The 21,818-nt window shown below is 40.6% G+C and overlaps 1 protein-coding gene across 3 annotated transcripts in view; it reads right to left on the reverse strand.

Annotated features, from left to right (window-relative positions):
* AKAP8 (A-kinase anchoring protein 8) overlaps positions 1 to 21,728 on the reverse strand; it is a 35,466-nt gene extending 13,738 nt beyond the window's left edge. For 2 of the 3 annotated variants that reach the window (XR_010067169.1, XR_010067168.1), the window contains exons 1-8: positions 21,608 to 21,728; positions 18,085 to 18,123; positions 15,355 to 15,387; positions 14,215 to 14,503; positions 11,988 to 12,495; positions 11,538 to 11,682; positions 11,155 to 11,196; positions 5,077 to 5,173 (exon numbers count right to left, since the gene is read on the reverse strand). Coding sequence is in view for 1 of the 3 variants with exons in the window: in XM_063292561.1 (XP_063148631.1) it covers positions 5,077 to 5,173; positions 11,155 to 11,196; positions 11,538 to 11,682; positions 11,988 to 12,495; positions 14,215 to 14,503; positions 15,355 to 15,387; positions 18,085 to 18,123; positions 21,608 to 21,623 (1,169 nt within the window). In the remaining 2 variants the exon portion in view is untranslated. The remainder of the gene's footprint in view (positions 1 to 5,076; positions 5,174 to 11,154; positions 11,197 to 11,537; positions 11,683 to 11,987; positions 12,496 to 14,214; positions 14,504 to 15,354; positions 15,388 to 18,084; positions 18,124 to 21,607) is intronic. The other variant, XM_063292561.1, reaches the window with a different exon arrangement.
* Between the last annotated feature and the right edge of the window lie 90 nt (positions 21,729 to 21,818).

A 21,818-nucleotide genomic window follows, 5' to 3' on the forward strand; every position in this document is an offset into this window, starting at 1 on the left:
ATCAGTTCTTCTTCAACATGGTCTCTTCAATCTAAAAATATGGGTGATTAACCAGCTCCCCTGTCTGTAGGTGACTCAGTAAAGTACTGAGGCAGGACTGCTCAGCCAAATGCCACATTTTGACAGGAACTAACATCAAGATAATTACTGATAAAACTGAAAGACTAAGACCAGATTGCTCCACAACAAATTTCTGGAAAGGGCATACCCCACATAAAGGCCACTAAGGATGCTTTGCCAAATTGTAGAAGGGCCTAATAACCTTTATAATTCATTTTAACAGCCACAAGATAAATGAATGATTAGTGGTCCAGAACATGCAACAAAGAGATGCATGTTTGTAGAATGTTTGAAATTGTAACATTTCAAATAAAAATTTAACAGCTATTGAGACATCCAGCACATGCTCAAGAAGCATCAACAGGTCCTGGTATAAATGGAGTCCAAGACTGCTTTGGGTAAGGTCCTGTATCTACTTGCCCTGAAGAGTTGGGGGGAACGTTGTTTTGCAGTGATTCTCCTTCCTGAGTAGCCAGTTCCATTTGTGGGTAATGGAAGGAAGAGGTTCAACCCTCAGATATTTGGCTGCGGGGTACTACTCAGCTCAATCCTCTTATGATTCAACATCTATATGAACTTGTTGAGAGCTCATCTACCAGCATGAAGTAAAAAATCATCAATATGGGGAAGTTACTCAATTGTGCATCTCCATTCCTGGCCAGGTAAGAGATGCAGTGGAAGTTTTGACCCAGTGCCTGGAGGCTATTATTGTCAGGATGGGAAAAAATAGGCTGAAGACTTAATCCCAACATGTTGTGTGGCTGTGAATTTAAAAGCCCAGATTCTGAGAGAGTCTGTATTTAGTTCTGTATAAGGCTGTACTCTATTAGGTGGAGCTGGCTCACAATTCTGGAGTCCTGTTCTGGACCCACAGCTCTTGACTGAACAGCAAGTAGAGGACACGGGTGGAGGACATTTGTACATCTTTGTGACAGTTTGGCCATTTCTGGAACAGGAGGCTTTGCTCATAACTAACGCCCTTAGCAGTTTATATTTGTATTCCTGTAATGTGTTTTACCTGGAGCTATCCTAGAAACTGTTTGGAAGTTTTGGCTGTTTCATCATTCCGCATCTCAAATCGGTGTGAGCATTCTTACATCTGGCCATGCAAATCACTACTGTGGGAGCAGCACTGATTGCCAGATAGGTTTTGAATACAATTCAAGTCATTTATCACCTTTAAAGCATTACATAGTTCATGGTCTAGATATCTCCCAGTCTGCCTACTTGGGGTTGATTCTGCTTGTTCAGTGAGATCGCAGAGAGAAACTTTGCTGATGGTCCCTCTACTGAGGGAATGTTACCTTTGCAGGAATCCCATCTTGGAAATGGGCCCCAATCCTATAGCAAATGACAAACGGAGCTATCCCTGTTTCTTGTGTCATTTCAGTCCTAGCCCTCTTCAGTCCTCTTTTATCCACTCATCCTATGAAACAGCCTATCACCAGGTACCTGGACCATTCCCTCATATTTTTGAAAAGCTATGAAAACAGGGCTCTTCAAGGATTTTGGGGGATGAATAAAGAACATATGACCCCCAAAATGTGGCACATCAGGTTGGAGGACATCAGTTGTTATAGAATTGTTTTTAATTGTTTTATCTCTTTTCTGCATGGGTTTGTTGTTAAGCTGTTCAGAATCATTATGATTGCAGAAGCATGTAAACTGGAGTGAGCAAATAAATAAGTATTTTAAAAATGTCTTGAAGGCGAGGTGATGTATGAACCAATCCTAGAAACCAGTTTTTATACAAAGCCTCATGAAGAGGTTACTGCAGTTGTTCAGGCCATGTGGCTTGGAAAGTGAAAGATGAGCCATGTCACAATTTGGCAGCCTGATGACAACAGAGATTAGGTGCCAAATGGTTGTGTGGAAAAAAAGCAGCTTTTGTTGCTCTGAATAGTCCTACAAACTACATTGCCTGGAGAGAAAATTAAAGAAAGTCAAAACCTTCTCCCAGAGGTAATGCCATCATTTTTCAAGACAAACTTGGTAATTTGCCAGTCACACAGGCAAAGCCCCAATTGAGTGAAGTTTGTGATCTATCATATCTGTCCCTCTCCATCCTTTAGGGTAGAATACTGCTGATTCCCTGAGCAACACTGAGATTCTTCCAATATAGTTGAATTAGGCATGAGACAGTGAGAAAGGAATAATCCTCCTCTTAAACCCTACAAAAATTTTCAAGGTGTTTCAGTGTAAATTTAATTGATGAGCGCTTCAACCACAAAGCATTAACCATCTTAGGTATGGTGAAAGACTTTCTGGAATCACTGTTGTGTCTTGCCTCAGCTGGAAGACAGGGTCCTGCACTGCCTGCTCTATTTGACTTCCAGACCAAGGGAGAAAGTTGTATTTGTACCATATAGGATTGTATGTCCTCTCGGCAGAGCAAAAGATGTCTAATACACAATAGTAACAACTGGTAAAGATATGTAGCTGTCGAGAGAAAAGATGGTGACTGATAATCATCTTCATCTGAGAAACAATGGGATGGGTACATCGATACTACATCATATGGTCCAAAGAGTGGTTTTGGACTGAAAATGAAAACATTCCAGATGCTGTATCTATTATTAGGTGAAATGCAATCATGTCAACTGGAGCTTTTTCAGACATGAGGACAATAGCCTTCAGTTTTGATGCAAAGTAAGGCACACCTGTTTCAGTGAAAGAGGGCAGACCCTGAAGTAAAAGAGGGAGGAGGAATCCCAATTACCTGTAAAAAAGTATTTATTTGGCTGAACACATTTTGGAAAATATTCTTTTTTCAGGGGCATTTCTGGAATGTTCCTGAAGTAACTGAACACCATGTTCTGTAAAATGCATTAAGGCAAATAAGTACATTTTTATTGGCAACTACCATTGCCTGCAATAACATACAGTGTATCTACACCATCCTGACTGTAAAATATCTGAGACAGACTGTCTTGTGATATACTGTATATGGGACTGCCTTTGAAGCTCTGAAACTGGAGTTGAAATTGGTAAAGGGGATGACAGGAGTCCAGTAAGAATGCAGGGACTGTGTATCTCATGAGAGAATTATGATCCCTGAATAGCATCCAAAAGAAAACAACAGAACAGACTAAGCTGCTTAAAAGATGTGCTTTTGCTGGCTAATAACCTAGAAAAAGATGAGTATCATGATGAATATTGCAGGGCAGTAAGGTCTTCGATCTCACTCTTGGAAACTGATTCAATTGTTGTACTTCTGATACAAAAATACTGTTAAGAGTAGCTCCTTAACTGGAATCTCAGGAAAGACACTATAGGTGGGAAAAAGGATGTGTAGGTAGTAAAGACAGCAGTGGGGAAGTTACCAGGAGTAGCAGTGCCTCTAATGATACCAAAGGGAGAGGCCCAATACCCCTGCCTTCCTCTTTGGGGATATGGACTGTAGTTATCTTCCTCCATCAGTGAGAAAATTGCTTCTCTAGTGATCTGCCTTGAGTTGGTGGGATCAAAGTCTCCTGGCAAATTACTGCCTGTAATAGACTTGGTGAAGGTTTGTTGCATAGCCTAGTCACAGCTGGGGTCAGTACTTGTTAGCCCTTATGGGGAAACCAGGCAGGAATCACGACTAGATGAATTAATTCTACTTTTTTGTAAGGCCACATTAACAGAGTCTTGCAAGTCTGAAAGTACTAATCTTCCACCCTCCCTATTTATCGCTTGAGTGGTCAGGGCGGGTCTTTCCTAAGTTTCTTCTTTAGACCGTTACCCTCTCCTGGACTCCCTTTCCTTTTATCTGATCGTTCCCTAGGCAGCCTCTCTTCCCTCTGTCTCCCAAGGTCACCCTCACATTCCATCACAGTATTACTGGAACACAAATGCAGCAAATGAATTCAGTTATGCTGTTCTGGATGCACCTGTGGTACTGAGTCCACTTCTGGTAGAACATCCACAATTGCAACAGGCCTCCATTATTTACAGAAAGGATAAGCCTCCACAATTACCTTCAGTGGGGTAAAGAAGACACAAAGATTGCCCATCCAAAGTAAGAAGCCTGCTTCCACAACTGCAACACTTTCTAACAGAGGCAGGGATGGTCATAAACTCTATAAATGCCAGGCAAAACGCTTCAAGTTATGAAAATGAACAACCAACACATTGCCACTGTGGCATTCAGAAGGCAGCTGACAGGAGCCCCGTTGTTTCATACAGAATGCTGTGACAAGGCAGAGCTCCCTCCAAAATCTCAGGCACTGCAAGGAAATAATGGCACAGGCATCATATGTTGTATGTGAATCACAGAAATCATGTTAAACAACCCAGGGTGTTTTCTTCTGAATGTGAACTTAGAAATTTAGAATGTTTCAAACTACCAAACTTAGGCTGTTTTGCACACCCCTACAATCTGTCCGTTTCCACTGCTTAAGACAAAAAAGCCACTCTGATGTGCTTACTATTGTATCTGACAACATACAACTTTGCATCTCCCATTCCAAGAATATGTATTTTCAGAATCATACTATGTGTTCATCTTTTTGCATTTTATTTTAAACATTAAGTCCCCCAATTTATTGAGTTGGAAAGCACAAAAAACTATGATGTAAAATAAATGCTTTATTTGGAGGAAATCATAAAATAGGAACATAGCCAGCTCACTTAAATGAATAAACTTGCAATGACATAGACATTCTCCATTATATCTTAAATTTAGATTTAAAGTAATACCTAATCATAGGAAATTTTAAATGATATTAAAACAAATATTTTTAAACCAGAGAAGCACACCACCTCAGGTTTCAGGTTTGCATAGACCCCACAAAAGCTTGGATATAAACACCAAAGGTCTCAATAATTGTCAACGAACTATAATACCATAAAAAGGATAAATGATTAAATATATAACTTGAAAATAATTAATGAGATGTAATTATACATTTATCTTTAAATATAAATTAGTTTAATTTCTGTCTTGATCCCACCCACCAGATTTTGATATATGACTAGCTAAGTACAGCTCTTATGCATCCCTGCTTCAAACCGATTTTTATTGGTGTTAATTACCTGTCCATTGCACGGTCACGCATTCTATCCCTTTGTCTCTGTTTCTCTTTTCTTTGCTTTGTCTCTTCATCATCATCATCACAGCCATCACCAGTTGCTACAGAAAGTTATGTTTAAGAGGCAACATTCATTTGCTTTAGGGTAACATTTTTTTTATTCTACATCTCCTCTTTAACCTATATGCTGATAATCTTATGGGAATGTTATTAAGAAGAATTACCACACATTTCATATGTCTAATGTAATTTCAAACATTTATTTATAGGTCACAGACTATGCATATGCAAAGTCTTTACACCAATACATAACAGACCTAACTGACTTTGGCTAATCCGAAAAGCTAAGCAGTTTCAGACCTGTTTAATACCTGGATGGGAGATCATCAAGAAATGGCAAGGCTGTCGACTAGGCTGGGAAATCAAAATAGACACCGTGAAAGAAGGCAGTGTTGTGTAGTGGTTAAGGTGTTGGGACTAGAAGCAGGGAGACTTTGGTTCTAGTCCACCCACGGCCAGAGAGTGTTGCTAGGTCACTCTTATCTCAGCCCAACCTACCTCACAGGATTCTTGTTGTGGGGAAAAACAAAAGGGAGGGCTATGTACACCACCTTGAGCTTCTGAATGAAAGGTAGGTTACAACTCAGTCATTCAATCTTACTGAAAAGAAAAATTACTTATATGGATTTGTGATGTCAGTAGGAGCTGAAATTGACTCAAAGATGCTTTAATTTTAATAAACCAACAAAGAATGAAATATGGATTTCAGTTACACTAGACAAGGAAGGAAGTTTAGTGAGCACCAAGGAACATGTTGGTGGGCATACCAGTGGTCCAAGGTTTACAGATATCTGGTTTATTACTACAATATTTACCTTCTAGATTTAATCAGACCATGACCATGGTTAGAGATAAAAAGGCTATAAGTATTTAGAGCAGAAGTCACCAGCTATTTTGGGTCAGTAGGCACATGTAGAATTTTGAGAACAAGATATGGGGACTCTACAAGAGGTTGCCATGGCAAAAGTTGCCACTTTTAAAACATTCATTAGCAATAATTTTCTGGGGACAGCCACTTACCATTTTATTTTCTAAGAACACCTCTGGGATTTATATGGGGGCCAGAGGCATTAATGGAAAAATGGGATGTTCTTGAGGCTGATGGTTGTCATTCAATTTTTTTCAATTAAAAGAATCTAAAAATACAAAATTAGGCAAGGAAGGAAGCTTAGTGAGCACCAAGGAACATGTTGGTGGGCATACCAGTGGTCCAAGGTTTATAGATATTTGGTTTATTACTACAATATTTACCTTCTGGATTTAATCAGACCATGACCATGGTTAGAGATAAAAAGGCTATTACTATGTTCTAACAAACTACAATGAAACCTTGCTTGGGAAGACTAACTGAGGTAAAGTGGTGTCTATTATTCAGGAATCTCACTGAATTAAACAGACGGCATTGTGGAGATTTACACCATTTGTGTGATGTCGTTACACCAATGACACGAACCACAGGAGAAATTTGTTTCACTGAATCCAAAGTTTGTTACACAAAGATCTGGTAAACTGATGCAAGAATTGTAGAACTCATGTACTTATTAACTATTCTTTTAAAAAATCTGCATTCTAAGCAGGAAAATTATGTTTAAGAGGCAACATATATGAGCTAATAGGGATTTATTTTAAAGTTAATGTTGTTTCAAAGTGAAAAGAAGGAAATATAGGCCTTCAATTGTACCTATATATCTTACCCTACTTCTTCCTTTGAGAGCTTCATTGCCTCCTTTATACTCCTTTAAAAAAAGAGAAGGAGGAAACAACACATTAATTCTACAGCTGTAGAGGAATCCATATAAAACGTGTTAACAATGATTTGTTACAGTGATTGAAAAATATTTACCATTTGAAACTACTGAAAATCCAACAGCATTTGTAAACAACTTTCTACAAGAATGCTGACAAATGAATAGAGTGGATTGTATTGATTCAAATATAAACAACTTATGTTAGGGTCATTTATTTAAGCTTCACATTAAATTCCCCATGGTTCTTCAAACTGTAGCCCCTTCTATTTGAAGATGTATTCATTCCAGCAGGCATTATACAAATTCTTACAGATCATAAACAAGACAAGCAGCCCATATTTAAAGATTATTGAAAGCACGATTGGACTTTTTGGGTAGCAAGTAGTCCAAAAGTAATGGAAGGAAAGAATTTCAGGATTCACATGTGCCCTTTTCAAACATGCTGTGCAGAATAAACAATATTAAGCTTAATCTGCATTTAGGTTACACAACTGTCTCATGATTGAAACAACTATGGGGTCATGAGATAAAGATCCTCTTTTCAGATAAATAAACTGGACTGATAGTGCTGGATATGTGCAGAAGTTTGCAGGCAACCATGAAATTATCTTCATTATTACACTGATTTTCTCAGGAGGCAATAATGCTTGCTGTACCTACAACGAATTACTTTTTAGCTGCTAGATCAGCCTTTGCAGACCTAATGTTAGGGTGGGAGCCAAATGTTTTTCTGAAAATGAAATTATGATTAGATTTATATCCCGCCTTTACTTAGCATGATTCAAGGTGGTATATATAATGCTGCTGCCTCAACCAGGTGGATCCAGCTGTTCTTGCAGTGGCCCAGAGAAGCATGGTGCAGAGCTGGAACGTCTTGAAACCTTTCATCTCTGGAGGCAGAATATTTTGCACGTGTCTACATAGCATACTCAAAATGCATGGGAATTACAATTCCCTGAATTCCCAGAAAGCATGACTATAATCATGCTGGTTGGAACTTAAGAGTTGTAGCCTTAATTCATCTGGAGGCTGAGCTTGCTCATACCATCTCTGAAATTAGAATTCTAGAATAAGAATGAAACATTATCCTTTGTGCTATTAAAGCAGATAACTTCTTTTTATTCTGTACTGAATTACAGGCAGTCCTCGCCTACTGAACTAAGCGTACTACCAGAGTGGCCAGCTGTCTCAAAATCTGAGTGTAAGCAGTTGATTTCAACCTTGGCCCTTGGAAAAGCTCCTGGAGAGGATATGATTCCCCCAGAGGTATATAAGATGAATGATCAACATCCTGACCAGATCTTCTCAGAAATAGATGAAAGATGTGTTGTACCTCCCCACTGGAAACAAAATATAATATATCCAATCTTTAAAAAGGGCAACCGGCAGGAACCTGCCAATTATCGCCCAATTAGTCTGCTAGGTACTTCTTCTAAGCTCTATGGTAGACATCTTCTGAATAAATTAGAAGACTGGGAGGAAGAAAAAAAACTCTTTCATCCAGAGCAGACAGGGTTTGAGAAAGGACATAGCACAGTAGATCACTGTGCTACTTTGAAGGCCCTTATTCAGAAGTATACCAACAGGCATACAAAACAACTCTATGTCGCTTTTCTTGAACTTACCTCTGCCTTTGAGTCCATTGACAGGTCTTTATTATGGGAGAAACTAGCTAGGACAGATATTGATAAGCATCTTCTTAAACTAATTATTGAACTACATACTGACATTACAGAATGGGCTCACAAGGTTCCTTGACAGACCCTACCTTATTGGAGAGAGGTGTTAAACAGCGCTGTTTACTTGCTCCCTTATTTAACTTCTATATAAATGATATTGTAGTGGCCATGAAGTCACAAAGTTTTTTCTCCCCCTCACTCAATGGACAGGAAAATCTCAGTGTTAATGTATGCTGACGACATGGCTCTTATTTCCTGTACAGAGACTGGCCTAAGATGATTACTGGCTAGACTAGCAGCTTACTGTGAAAGGGAAAACTGAGGATAAATTATAATAAAGCAAAGGTACAGGTGGTCCTCACTTAACCATTTGTTTAGTGTCGGTTTGGACTTACGACGGTGCTGAAAAACCAGCTTGCAACTGGTCTTTACAGTTATTACCGCTGCAGCATCCCCGCAGTCACATAATCATGATTTGGGTGCTTGCCAACCAGTTCGCATTTATGACCATGGCAGCGTCCCATGGTCACGTGATCACCATTTTCGACCTTCCCTGCTGACTTCTGGCAAGCAAAATCAATGGGGAACCAAGTGATTCACTTAATGTCCACATGGTTCGCTTAACGGCTGCTGCAAAAAGGTCGTAAAATTGGATTGGATTTGCTTAATGACCACTTTGCTTAGTAACTGAAATTCCAATCCCAATTGTGGTCATTAAGAGAGGACTACTGTAGTAATTTTTGGCAAAAGTAATATTCAACACAGATGGACAATTAATGTCCAACAAATAGAGCAATGTCCCTCTTTTAAATACCTGGGCATCACCTTTCATAAGTCCCTTTTACAGAAAGCACGCTTGTCTACTGTCTTGGCAACTGCTATTCTGACATTTTCTTATTCTAAAGGAGGGCAATTGGTAGCCCCTGCACTTAAAATATTCCAAGGCAAGGTGATAGCCCTGATGCTGTATGGGGCTGAGATCTGGGTCTGGGATGAGGTCATTGCCCAATTGGAAGTAGTCCAAAACAACTTCATAAGGGAGATCTTGGGCCTCCCCCAGGGCAACTCCGCTGCCTATTTAAGGATGGAGATAGGGCTACCTTGCATCGCCGTTAGAATACATTTTGCATTGTTGGGGCACTATAAGAAACTAGAAAGCCTTCAAGAATCCCAACTTGCCAAACTCTGTTTTCTCCACTACACAGCTGGGAATCAATGGACTAAACTCTTGTTACCCATTCTACAAATGTACTCCCTACCACCTTTGGGAGAACTTAGATCTTGGAATAGAGAAAATATTAGAGGTAGGCTTTTTGAAAGGGATGCTACTAGAGATGCCACTGTAGTACAATCATCCAAATTTTCATCTTGGTATCATCATAATAAGAAACATAGAAGCCTCTGTCACTACCTGGTTAATATAACCAGTGCTTCACTGAGAAGGGCTTTAACCTCCCTTCACCTTCAGACCATGCCCTCCACGTATCTCAAAGGGAGATTTTGTAAGCCCCCTGTCGAACAATGTCTCTGCCTTGCGATGCTGGTCAAGGGGAGGATGTTATCCATTATGCTCTCCACTGCCCCATTTACAATGAGATCAGGGCCAAATTATTAATGGCAGATGAACTCAAGGGCTCCGACCTTTAAAACTGAACTATCTTCTTGCAGATGTCTTTCTAACTGTCAGCAACCAAGTTGCTACTTTTGCTCTGCTGTCATTTAACCTTAGAAAGAAATACTTAAATTCTTAGTTGTAGTTTTGGCTTTATTTTGTTGTAATCTTTTTACATCTAATACTTCTTCTATTACTCTATTTTATAATTTCATTATTTTATTGTTTTATTGTTACTTTATTGTATTTTAAAGCATTTTTATGTTATGACCCGTAGTTATTTACTTATATTTACTTACTGACAGTAATTGGGACCAGGAACTCCGTCGCTAAGCAACGTAGTTGCAAGATACGACATCACGTGACCGTACCAACTTACAATGGCAGTTCTGTCAGTCCCAGTTGCCATCATTAGGTGATTCCCGTTTGGTCGCAGTGTTGTGTGGTCACGTGACCACCATCTGCAACATCCTGCTGGCTTCCCCATTGAATGCGCTTGTCAGAAGCTGGCAGTGAAGGTCACAAATAGTGATGACATGACTGTGGGATGCTGTGACATTGTAATTACAAGCTGGTTGCCAAGCGCACAAATTGTGATCATGTGACCCTGGGGACGCTGCAACAGCCACAACTATGAGGACCAGTCATAAGGCCCCCTCATTCAGTGCCACTGTAACTTCAAATAGCTGCTGAACAAGTTAAATGAGGACTACCTGTTTATTTCTTGGACATTAAAACTCTATGAAACAAAATCTTAAAAAAAAAAAAAAAAGTGGAAAATTGCACTCTTGTAACTTTGTTAATAGTTTTGGAAACTATATATGGCCTGTGATGGACATGGATTATTCATGCTTGTAAAACATAAATAAAGAATAAAATAAAAAGAATAAAGTAACTCATGCAATACTTTTAGCTTCAAAGACATGACAGAAAACAACCAGTTGCAATATTTTTTTCCTCTTATTTGTGATAGGTACTTACACCTTTATCACCTTCATCTGCTGACTTGTCTTCTTCACCATCATCTGTCAAAACACAAAGTATCATACAACCACTGTGAAAAAACAGCTTCTATTCTTCAACAGCCTAAAGCAATGGTACCAGTCTAAAGCAATGCTCCCGTTCAGGAGATTATTTCTCACTCACTGATAAAGATTGCATGTTTCTTTTCTGAACTATTTTTCATCTAGCTATGAAAATGGCTAGTTTATGAAAAAAAATGGCAGTGCTGTGAAGTTCTGTCTTTCAGAGAAGCATTTCTATTGAATGTGGACATCGCCACGGTATATTATACGAGATTAGAAGTCAGATATTAATGTCATGGCAAATAACGCATCCAGATCTCAAAATAAAATTGAATGTTTACCATTGTCAGAGTCATCTCTTTCACTTTCCGTCTTTGCCTGCTTGCTCTCAGGTTCCTCTCCACTTTGGGGTTGTTTCCGCTTGTATAACCCGCCTTCATTATCTGAACGCCCACCCAGACGACCACGAAAAGCTCTCCTCTTGGGCTAGAGATATAAGTTGAACAAAACATATTTGGCCCATTTACTGATACCAGCAGAGTACCAGAGAATGTTTCAAGAATGCTTTTGCTATAAATGTTCTCTTCCACAAAATTTGTTCCTTGCTGACCCTATCAAGATCATTTCCAATGAAAGATTAAAATTGCAATGAAAGACAAAAAATAAGCTAGTGTGCATCTGACAATGTAAAAATGACAAGACTATCACAACTTTCTTAGTTACTAAAGTAATCTCATTTATAATTACTGAAATAGCTACGAGAGTTCCCATTAGTAGCATATTAAACTTACTCTGCCACGTGTCCTGCCGAATCCATAGGGCATGTTCCCAGGAATCCTTCCCATTCCTTGCATTCCCATCATGCCATAATCATAATCCCCATAGTTGCCATACTCTCCATAGTCGCCATAGTCTCCATAATCCCTATACTCAGGGATAAGTGCTCGAGAAAAGAGTGATGGAAGCCTGTTAGGTCCAGGTCCTCCCATATTCCTCCCGCCCATGTAATTCATTTCATTCCAGTGTGTAGACAGCCGTTCTGTACTTGAGGGCATGAAGCGGTCACGATTGAAAGTGTTTAGACGACCTCGATTTTGGACCCTCCCTCTAACAAAACCATAGTTGTTTCCTCTGTTACCAGGTTGATCTCTGCGGTTACCAGGGACATCATAGTGACTTCCAAAAGTATCATTCCGATCTAATCCAACTTCGTTATAGTCATAGCTGGCTCTGTACAGATCACGGTCAGGTACTGAGGCTCTAGAGTCATATGATTCAAAAGACTCAAATCTGAAAGAGCTGTATCACAAGTAAAGAATCCAGTCAGCAGCTAAGAGAGATTTTAAATAACTACCAATTCCCATGCTGGAGATGTTCCAGTTTAGTTATAACAATGGGGTCTATTCAACAATTGAATATACGTCATAGGTGAAGAAATCCACAGCCATCACCCACTGCAAGGTTGTGAATAGTTAGGCTGGGAATAAACTGCACCTGAGAGCCTGGAGACCTCCAAGCAGTCAGGACAGATAACATTGGGCAAAACAGATCAGTAGTTGGACTTACTGGAAGACAGTTTTATATAATTGGTAAGATTTACAAGTAAATACCCCCACATTTTTATCAGGAGCTCAAGACAGTATACATAACACTCCATCCTCTCATTCCCCCCCACCCCCCAACAACTACTCTGAGATAAGTTGGACTGAGAGAGAGTGACTGTGCAAAGCGAGCTTGTGTGTCTCACTTTGGACCGCCCAGTCCAACACCTTTTCCACTACACCATGCTGGCAGTTACACTGTTTTCCATGCATCTGCCAGGGCCATTGCTACCAATTTTTCTGTTAGAAGGTTACCTGAAGGGTCAGAAAGGAAGGCCCACAACTGAGAAATCTGCTCAACTGTATTATTCCTCCTTTCCCACAGTTTCTTTATTTTAAAATAACTTTATACTGTATTTGTATTTTAAAATTCTTTGGTAGCAACTTTGAGGGAACCATTATCCTAAAAGGCTGCAATGGTTTAGCTGGAAAAGTGGAACAGGTCAAGACAGTGCAATACTTCAGACTTGATTTGGAAGAGGCACTTCAGAATGTGCAGGAGGGCAATCTCAAGACCAGTCTGTGACTCAATATTAAAGTTGTGTAATCAATTATTGGTGCAGCACTTGCACCCTAAGCATTCTGAGGCACCTCTTCCGAATCAAGTTTGAAGCACTACCCCTCTGTAATAGAGAAAGGAAGTTCCTGTATCAAAATACGAAGCAGCAATTGATGCCTATCACAAGTCTAAATGAGAAACTTTCCCTCTGACAACTTGGTCTTCCAGCAAAAAATGTTTTGGCCTTTTGGGGCAGTGTGTGTGTGTGTGTGTGTGTGTGTGTGTGTGTGTGTGTGTACACATGCCTCAAGTCAATCAGTGTGTGTGTGTGTGTGTGTGTGTGTGTGTGTGTGTGTGTGTGTACACATGCCTCAAGTCAATCTTAATTCCTGGCAACTGCCTGGACAAGTCCACAGTTTTCTTGGCAATATTTTAGAAGTGGTTTGCCACTGCCTGCTTCCTAGCACTGACAGAGAATGACTGGGCCAAGGTCACCCAGCTGGCTGCATGCCTAAGGCAGGACTACAACTTAGCTTCCCAGTTTCTAGCTTGACACCTTTAACCACTACACCAAATTGGCTCTCTGGACTAACACATGCAAACAAAACAGACATTGTCCCATCAGTTATTTTACTGCAAAATTCAAGTTTGATTAAAAACAAAAAGAGCTATTTCCAATGGTCATCATGGAGAAAATCTATCTATTTGGTTCCTAGGAGTTGAAAACAATTTGATGGCATAGTCAATCAATCAATTTCTAATAGTGTCCTTTCACTGCTGAGATGGAATTTCTCTCCCTTTCCATGTGCCCAAAAGAAATTAGAGAAAAGGAAATTCTATTGTAAAAGAGAATGCCCATTCACATAAACACTGGATGTAGTCTTAAAAATTGTTTTTTTAAATCAAAAACTTAATTACCTTCCCTGATCTTCCACGCCTTCCCCAGCACCACCACTGCTTTCCTTTGATAGCATATCCAAACGCTGATTTATTTTTGCTATGATGGAATCAGAGTTTTCTGCCTCCATTGTTCCAGTATTGTAATTTACAACTGGCATACCAGTGCCCATCTCAGCACTCATTGTCATGTCAGAAACTTTAGAAGTATCCCAGGTAGTTGGGGCAACAGCAGCAGCATCATAGTTGTATGTGGGAGTTGTGGTAGTATTGCTGGCTTGGGCACCATAATAATCATAACCTTCATAACCTGGTAAAAAAGAAAGGTAGGATTCTAGGTTGCACAATCAACAAAAATAGAAAGAAGCATCTAACTCATAAATACCCACCTAAATGTATGGAAACTAACTTCATATCAAAAATCATACACACCTTCAAATACAACAAATAGACAGAAATATTTATTAGCTTAACATTGTTCACTGTTTGAAGACCAGTGTCTGTATTAAATAATATGCCCATAGATGTGTGAGGTAGAGATGATACTTTTAAAAATATAACCGTCACAACTTTCCTCCATAAAAGAACATTTAACTCACCCATAGCTTCTTGAAAGAATAAACCAAAATATGTCCACATATCTTACTGGCACCTACCAGGCTCCTTGTCACTCCAGAATTTTTAAAGTATTATTTTAGTATAACAAAATAACCATATTTATTTGCAGCAATACCTTTGGGTCCCATATAAGTTTCAATGAGATGGTAGAGAGTATTTTAGGGGTGTAATGTACCTTTTGGTAATTCCAGTCCCTTTCAGCAGACACCTGACGGGTTTGAACCCATTACCACACCTTCTCTTTGCCAAATGCTTCCTTTCCCCACTTTCCTGGAATACCTTCCAAACCTGTTCTCTCATCATTCTGCACTGGAATTCGCAACTTTTGAAAGGGATGCCTCTCTTGTTGCTCAGTGACATTATTTTACAAAGTTATCAGTACTTTGGGACTGAGTTCAAAATGAGAAAGACATGGCTTTATGTAGTTTATATAAGTAATGTTACTATGATTTTTTTATTTCTAAAAAAGGTGGAGAAATGCCTCAGATTATCTTGCAGTGAAAAGCAAAACTTTGGAACAGGAAAACCAAGCAAAACACATACCTTGCCAACTTGCCATGTTCGTGGCATATGCACCTTAATGAGACACAAAGACAAAGTTTATTTTTATCTTTAAAACATCAGGATTGTTTATCAAACTATCTCCAAACTCCAGTAACATCCTGGCTCCAGAGCCTGGGGGAAGTGCCAGGTCTTTACAGCCTTCCACAAGGCTAACAGGGTCAGGGCTATCCATACCTCCAGAGGGAGGCTATTCTACAAGACAAGCGCCATGACAGAGAAGGCACGCTTCTAGGGCCCACCAAGTGACACTGGTTCACTGACAGGACTGGAACATGCCCACTCTGGTAGAACAAGCTGAAACTATTGGGGATAGGTGATCCTACAAGTAACCTGGTTCTGTGGCATATAGGGCTTTAAAGATGACATCCAACAACTTAAATTGCACCCAGAAGCTGACTGGGAACCAGTGCAGCTCACAGATCAGTGCTATTACATGGGCATATACATCATGGGTGTATCCAATACTGCACATGCTGCTGCATTCTGGGTCAGCTAAATCTTCTAAATGCTCTTCAAGGGCAGCCCCTTGTATTGTTGTAGTAGTCCTAATGGTAGGTGACTGAAGCGTAAGTGACCGTGAGTAGTGCCTCTTGATCTAGGAATGGGTGCAACTAGCATTTAAGATGTAATTGTGCAAGGGTTCTCCTGGGTATGGTTGTCACCTACCATTTGAGCTGGAGCCATGAGTCCAGGAGATCCCCCAGATTGTGCACCAACTCTGCCTGGGGGAATGTTACCCATCCAGAGTTAATAATGGAAAATCACTAAATGCAGGGAACTCTAAAACCCACAGCTATTTAGTCTTGTCAGGGTTGAGTTAAAGCTGGTTCTCCCCAATCCAGATCCACAAAGCATCTATGCACACTGACAGCATCACAGGTGGCCCGGGACAGAGCTGTATAACTGGACCGATGACCTTGCCCAGTAGTTTTGTGTAGATGTCAAATAAGAGCAAGGAGAGAGTTGAGCCCTGCGGTACCCTGTAAATCAGAGGCCCACAGCTGGACCCCCTCCTCTACTGAAACTGACCTTGGAAGAAGGAGGAGAATCACCAAAGAGCCACCATGCCTCCCACTCCCAACTCCTTAGCCAGTCCAGAAGGATATCATGATCAATGGTACTGAAAGTTGCTGAGAGACCAAGGAGGACCAGGATAAATACTATCCCCATCCTGGGCTGCCAGAAGTCATCCACAAGCACAATCAATACCGCTTTGGTACTATATCCCAGCCTGAAACCAGACTGCAATGTATCCAGATAATCCGCTTCTTTGAGAGCCCTTCTGAGATGCAAGCTTAGCATTTCTCAACAACCTTCCCCCAAATGTTGGAGATTGTAATGTACTGGCGACCAGTACTGCTGAGTCCAGTGATGGCAACTTGAGGAGGGGACAGACTATCACTTCCTTTAATGTACTGTCTCCTCCCACAAAGAAGCATCAATCACCATCTGGCATAGCTCATAGTCCCAAGGATCCTGTCCATTTCCCAGGGAGTCACCAGATCAAAATCAGCCTATATAACTGGACAAGACTGGGCCCCAGTCATTTCCACAGGATCAGCACAGCAAGAGGCCAGCTGTATGTGAATGTGAGCAACCTTATCCAAAACATGCTTAGCATAATCCTCACAGCAGCCCTGCAAGGGTTCCCAACAACTCCATACTCAGAAGGGATTGAGTCAGCTGGAAAAGGGTGGCCAAGTGGCTATTTGTGGATGTAACAAAGGCAGAGAAGTAAGTACATTTTACTGCCCTTATCACCACAAAGTAGTCCTTAATAAAGGCTCTTACCCGTGCTTGGTCAGACTTGCTTTTGTCTTCCTCTAGTGGTGTTCTAGGCATTTGTTATGCTGCTTCATCTCTCAGTCCCTCTGAAAACCAGGGAGCCCTCCACGATAAATATGCATAGAGAATCTGCATAAGCCCAATTCGGTCTAAGGTTGATGCTTGCTCATTTCAAGCAGTGACTAAAGCCTTGGTGAAACTGTATCAGAGTTTTAGGAACCACCCCAAGTTCCCTCTGGAACCCCATCATGTCCATCAGGCACCTGGGGCAGCCTGATCAACTAGGCCCTTCCTCCCTGCAGTGGGGGCAGCCCTGGAAAACTCACATTAAAACAAGTATGAAGCTATTCTTCTTGGTATTCCCAAGACAAAATTTAGTATAAATATTTATTATATGTTAAACAAATCAGAAATTATCACAAGATTGATTAGAATTAGTGAAACAAGTTCAATCTCACAATATAAAGGAAGTTAAATGGCACTTATCAAGAAACTGCCAAACATTTATATAAAATCAGAGCTCTGATTTATACAAGTTCCGATATACAGAAATGTGTATGATGAAGATAGAAAAGCCATGTAAACTATAACTATTTAAAACCTAATCAGCCCAAAAAGAAATTACTCTCAATATATGGTTGTGAAAATAAATACAATTCATGCTATTAAAATAATTCTTATTTTGTGATTCAGGTTTAAGATAGATTAGAGTTTTAGATTTTTTTCTATCCCACATTTATTATTTTCGTAAGTAACTCAAGGCGGGGAGCATACCTAATACTCCTTCCTCCTCCTATTTTCCCCACAACCACCACCCTGTGAGGTGAGTTGGGCTGAGAGATAGCCATGGTTATAACCAGCATCTTATCAGTGTAGCTTATATTTTATTTCCTAATGTTTTATTTAAATAGGATCACGATTTACCTTGAGTATTGGTGTTGTCAGTACCCCAAGAACTATAACCTGTAAAATAAAAATTTAATGGTTTAATAAATTAAACAGAAACTCCACAATATATTTCTCTAGATCTGCTCTGTATCTTGCATATCCATTCAGAGGTTTGTCTTCAATATGCTCTGTGTATCTGACAGGAACCAAATCTTCAGGTAGTGTGTATCTGCCATTGCTACCAATACAATAATAGCGAGAGAGAAATCAGGCCAAATGCCAAGGCTATGCACACTGATTTACATTGTGTTCAGTCCTTTGGAACTAGTTCTGAAAGCCACACTGCACGTGGCCTAAAAAAATCTTATTAAGTAAACTCTCATTAACAAATTATGCTTCCCAAATTATTAGTAAGAATTAAGGGTTACCTATATTAAACTGTCCCAAATATCTCAATTAAGAATACTGAAATATGGAAGATTCTAGTGAAAAAAAAATAATATAGGTCCATTTCATACAATGCATAGAAATAAACTCTTATCTGGAACCAAGGTTCCTCATGAAAAGAACCAAAGATCCTTCTGAAAGGGAGCAGAATAAACAAATAATTTATTTTATCCTAAATGAATATTTCAGGAAGGAAATACTTGAACATGGCATGGGACCAGGGTACCTGAGGGACCGTCTCGTCCCCATAACATCGACCTGTCCCACTGAGTCAGGCAGGGAGGGCCTGCTACGGACCCCATCAGCAAAGGAATTTCATCTGGCGGGGTCCAGGAGGCGAGCCTTCTCTGCAGTGGCGCCTGCCCTTTGGAACATCTTGCCCCCGGAGTTGAGACAGATTTCCTCACTCTCAGACTTCTGGAAGAAACTTAAGACCTGGTTCTGCCGCCTTGCTTGGGAGGGGGAGAGAGATTGCTCCACCTGGGGGTGGCTGGTGCCATAGTACCCCTTAGTGATCCATCTCCACTTGGATTTCATGTTTGCTTTTATGTATATTTTAATGTAATTTTTATCCGGCTATGTTTTAATGCTATTTATTGTAAACCGCCCAGAGTCCCCCATTGGGGGAGATGGGCAGTGATATAAATTAAAGTAAGTAAGTAAGTAAATAAATAAATAAAACATATAAAATAAACATTATGTACTTTTAAACATTTTTGTAACAAAAACCAAGGCAATATGCTAAATAAAATTGCAACAGAAATGTGACACTAACATTTCCTAAAAAAAATTAAATCCATTTTTTTCTAAGAAATTCATATCGATTCCTACGTACATTCATAGTGCAAATAGTTGTAAACATGCCTGCAAATATTACTGCTTTTATAAGTGTACTCTTTTAACATTTAGCTCTCAGTAAAATACTTCAGAACATGCAGTAGCATGAAATCACATGCATTATATATACACTCATCACATATACATACACACACACACTATATACACAGACGCACACACTCTATATGTGTGTGTGCGCGCGTGTGTGTCTACAGTATAGTTATATATTTGTTGCATGCTCTGGTATAACTGTGTTAGTTGCTGCAGAAGAACATCAATAAAATTGCTATGTAACCAAGAAATGGAAGCAGCAGCAGGAGTGAGAGTTCCCACTTTTACATGACATCCTAAATCCTTTCAGTCATTAGGGCAAACCCACATATAGTATCTTAGAACACAGAATGCCCTACTGACATTTTGGATTTCAGTATCACATTCAGCAAGCATCACCATTGGCGAGAAATTTGTGGAAGCTGCAGTCCAAGCATCTGGCAGGAGGTAACAAGGTATTTGCTGTTACCTTGGATACAAACCAAGGTTATTATGGTATAACAATTTGTGCACTAAAACCCGTTTCATCAGATGTAAGATTCTACTTCATAAAAGGATTAAGGCTAGCATTCAAAACTTTCACTACCATAGGTACTAAACATATCTAGTCACTCACAATTTCATAGGGAATGTCATTGCTTCTATATTCATGCCACCTGTTTTATGTACTACTATATCTCCAAGACCAGAAAACACTTTTGAGAGAAGGAAACATGACTTAATAAAGCTGAAGGTTATCCATCTGATCTAAGCCTCTGGATACAGTGAAAAAACAATAACGTATGCAGATGTTCCTAAGTTATACTCCTAAAGTAAAAACTGTTTTTAGCCAAAACAGTTTGTTGGTATCCTTTAACAATGACAGAAACTCCTCTCCAGTAGGCCTGAGATATAAAAAAAATGAAGTCAAAGAAAGAACAACTCAGAAGTATATAATAGTTATTCCCTTTTTCCCTTGGTGAATTTTCTTCCTCCCCCCATGAAACAGTCATACTGTTTACAAATAAAACATTTTAATAAACTCCCTGTCATTTTAAACCAAACATGCAATACATTTGCACAACACACACAATTAAACTATACAATGAACAATTCCCTAGCTTCACAAAATGCACTGTATCATAACTTAATCACACAAGTTGAGTTCACTCAACTTGCTAGGCTAAAATGCATTTGGCTATATTTGTGGCTCAGTGTCTGGTGCCAACACAGTCAATATACTACTTGCCATCATTATACATGCCACAGAGCCCTCAGATACTGGGTTTTCCCCCACTGCTCAGTTGAAGTACTCTATTATTTATTCATCTTTGATCTGGCAGACAACCACACCAGCATAAAGTATATTGTTCCTATTCTGGCTCTACTGCCTAAATTCCAAAATGATGGTGGGTGACAACGCTTAATCGATTTTATACTCCTTGGGTCTACCCCTTGGACATGGGGAAAACAAGGTCGAAAACACTAACACTTAACGGCTGGGACATGATGAAGGCATCATCATGGGGGCCTGGCAGGAAAAAGATGCGGCCAGGCAAGTCTGTCCTGCGATTAGGTAGAAGCGGCGAATAGCCTGTCGACACTCTTGCTCGGCATGTTGGCAATCCATAACACACAGCGAGGAGGCTTGCCTACAACCTGAGCTCCAGGGGCTCGACATTCATTGCTGCGGGACGTGAACGGGAGACTATTACGGCCCTTGTATCCTGCCCTGGCCTTCCTACCATTTCTTGGCTCGCTATGGGAATACAATGCTGGCCAGGATACGCTTTTCGACCGACCCAGTCCGCTCCTTTTCCAGCCAGAACCGCCCTCAGAAGAGAGGCAAGGCCCACGAGTCACTGGGTACAAACTGGAAGGCACCGACACCCCGCAGCGGGGAGGAAGAGCGCTATCGCGAGCAGAACTTCCTCCACGCCATTTTGTGTCGTCTTTCGAAATAGGCCTTCGTTCCTCCTTCCTCGCAGAGTACAGCAGAAAAATCAAACCCTCCGCCCCGCTGGCCAAACAGCACTCCAGTCACCAAGAGGAAGGCGGTGAGGGACAAACCCAGGGTCCAATCACCGCTGCCAGCGTCTCGCCGAGAAAGAAGGCACCGACACTGGGGCTCCGCGACCTGCAGAGCCACGTCATCGGGAACAGAAACCAGTTCTGTCAAGCACGAAGCGCTCCTGCACTGGCCGGAGCGCCCATCGCCGCCGGTACCTTCACAAGCAGGACTCACCGTAACTCTGATCCATGGCTTCGCCCACCGTCCGCCTCCCACTACACACAGTTACCCACCACCCGACTGCGCGAGCGCCATACGCCACCACAGATTGGCTTCTGCCGCTATTCTTGAGGTTCTATTGGCCGGGCGTTTAAAATCCTACCAATGGCTGTTGCTCCCACCTCCCCACATTAAGGTCGCTCTCATTGGCCGCTCTTTACTTTAC

This window comes from Candoia aspera, chromosome 2 (genome assembly GCF_035149785.1).
Source record: "Candoia aspera isolate rCanAsp1 chromosome 2, rCanAsp1.hap2, whole genome shotgun sequence".
NCBI lineage: Eukaryota > Metazoa > Chordata > Lepidosauria > Squamata > Boidae > Candoia > Candoia aspera.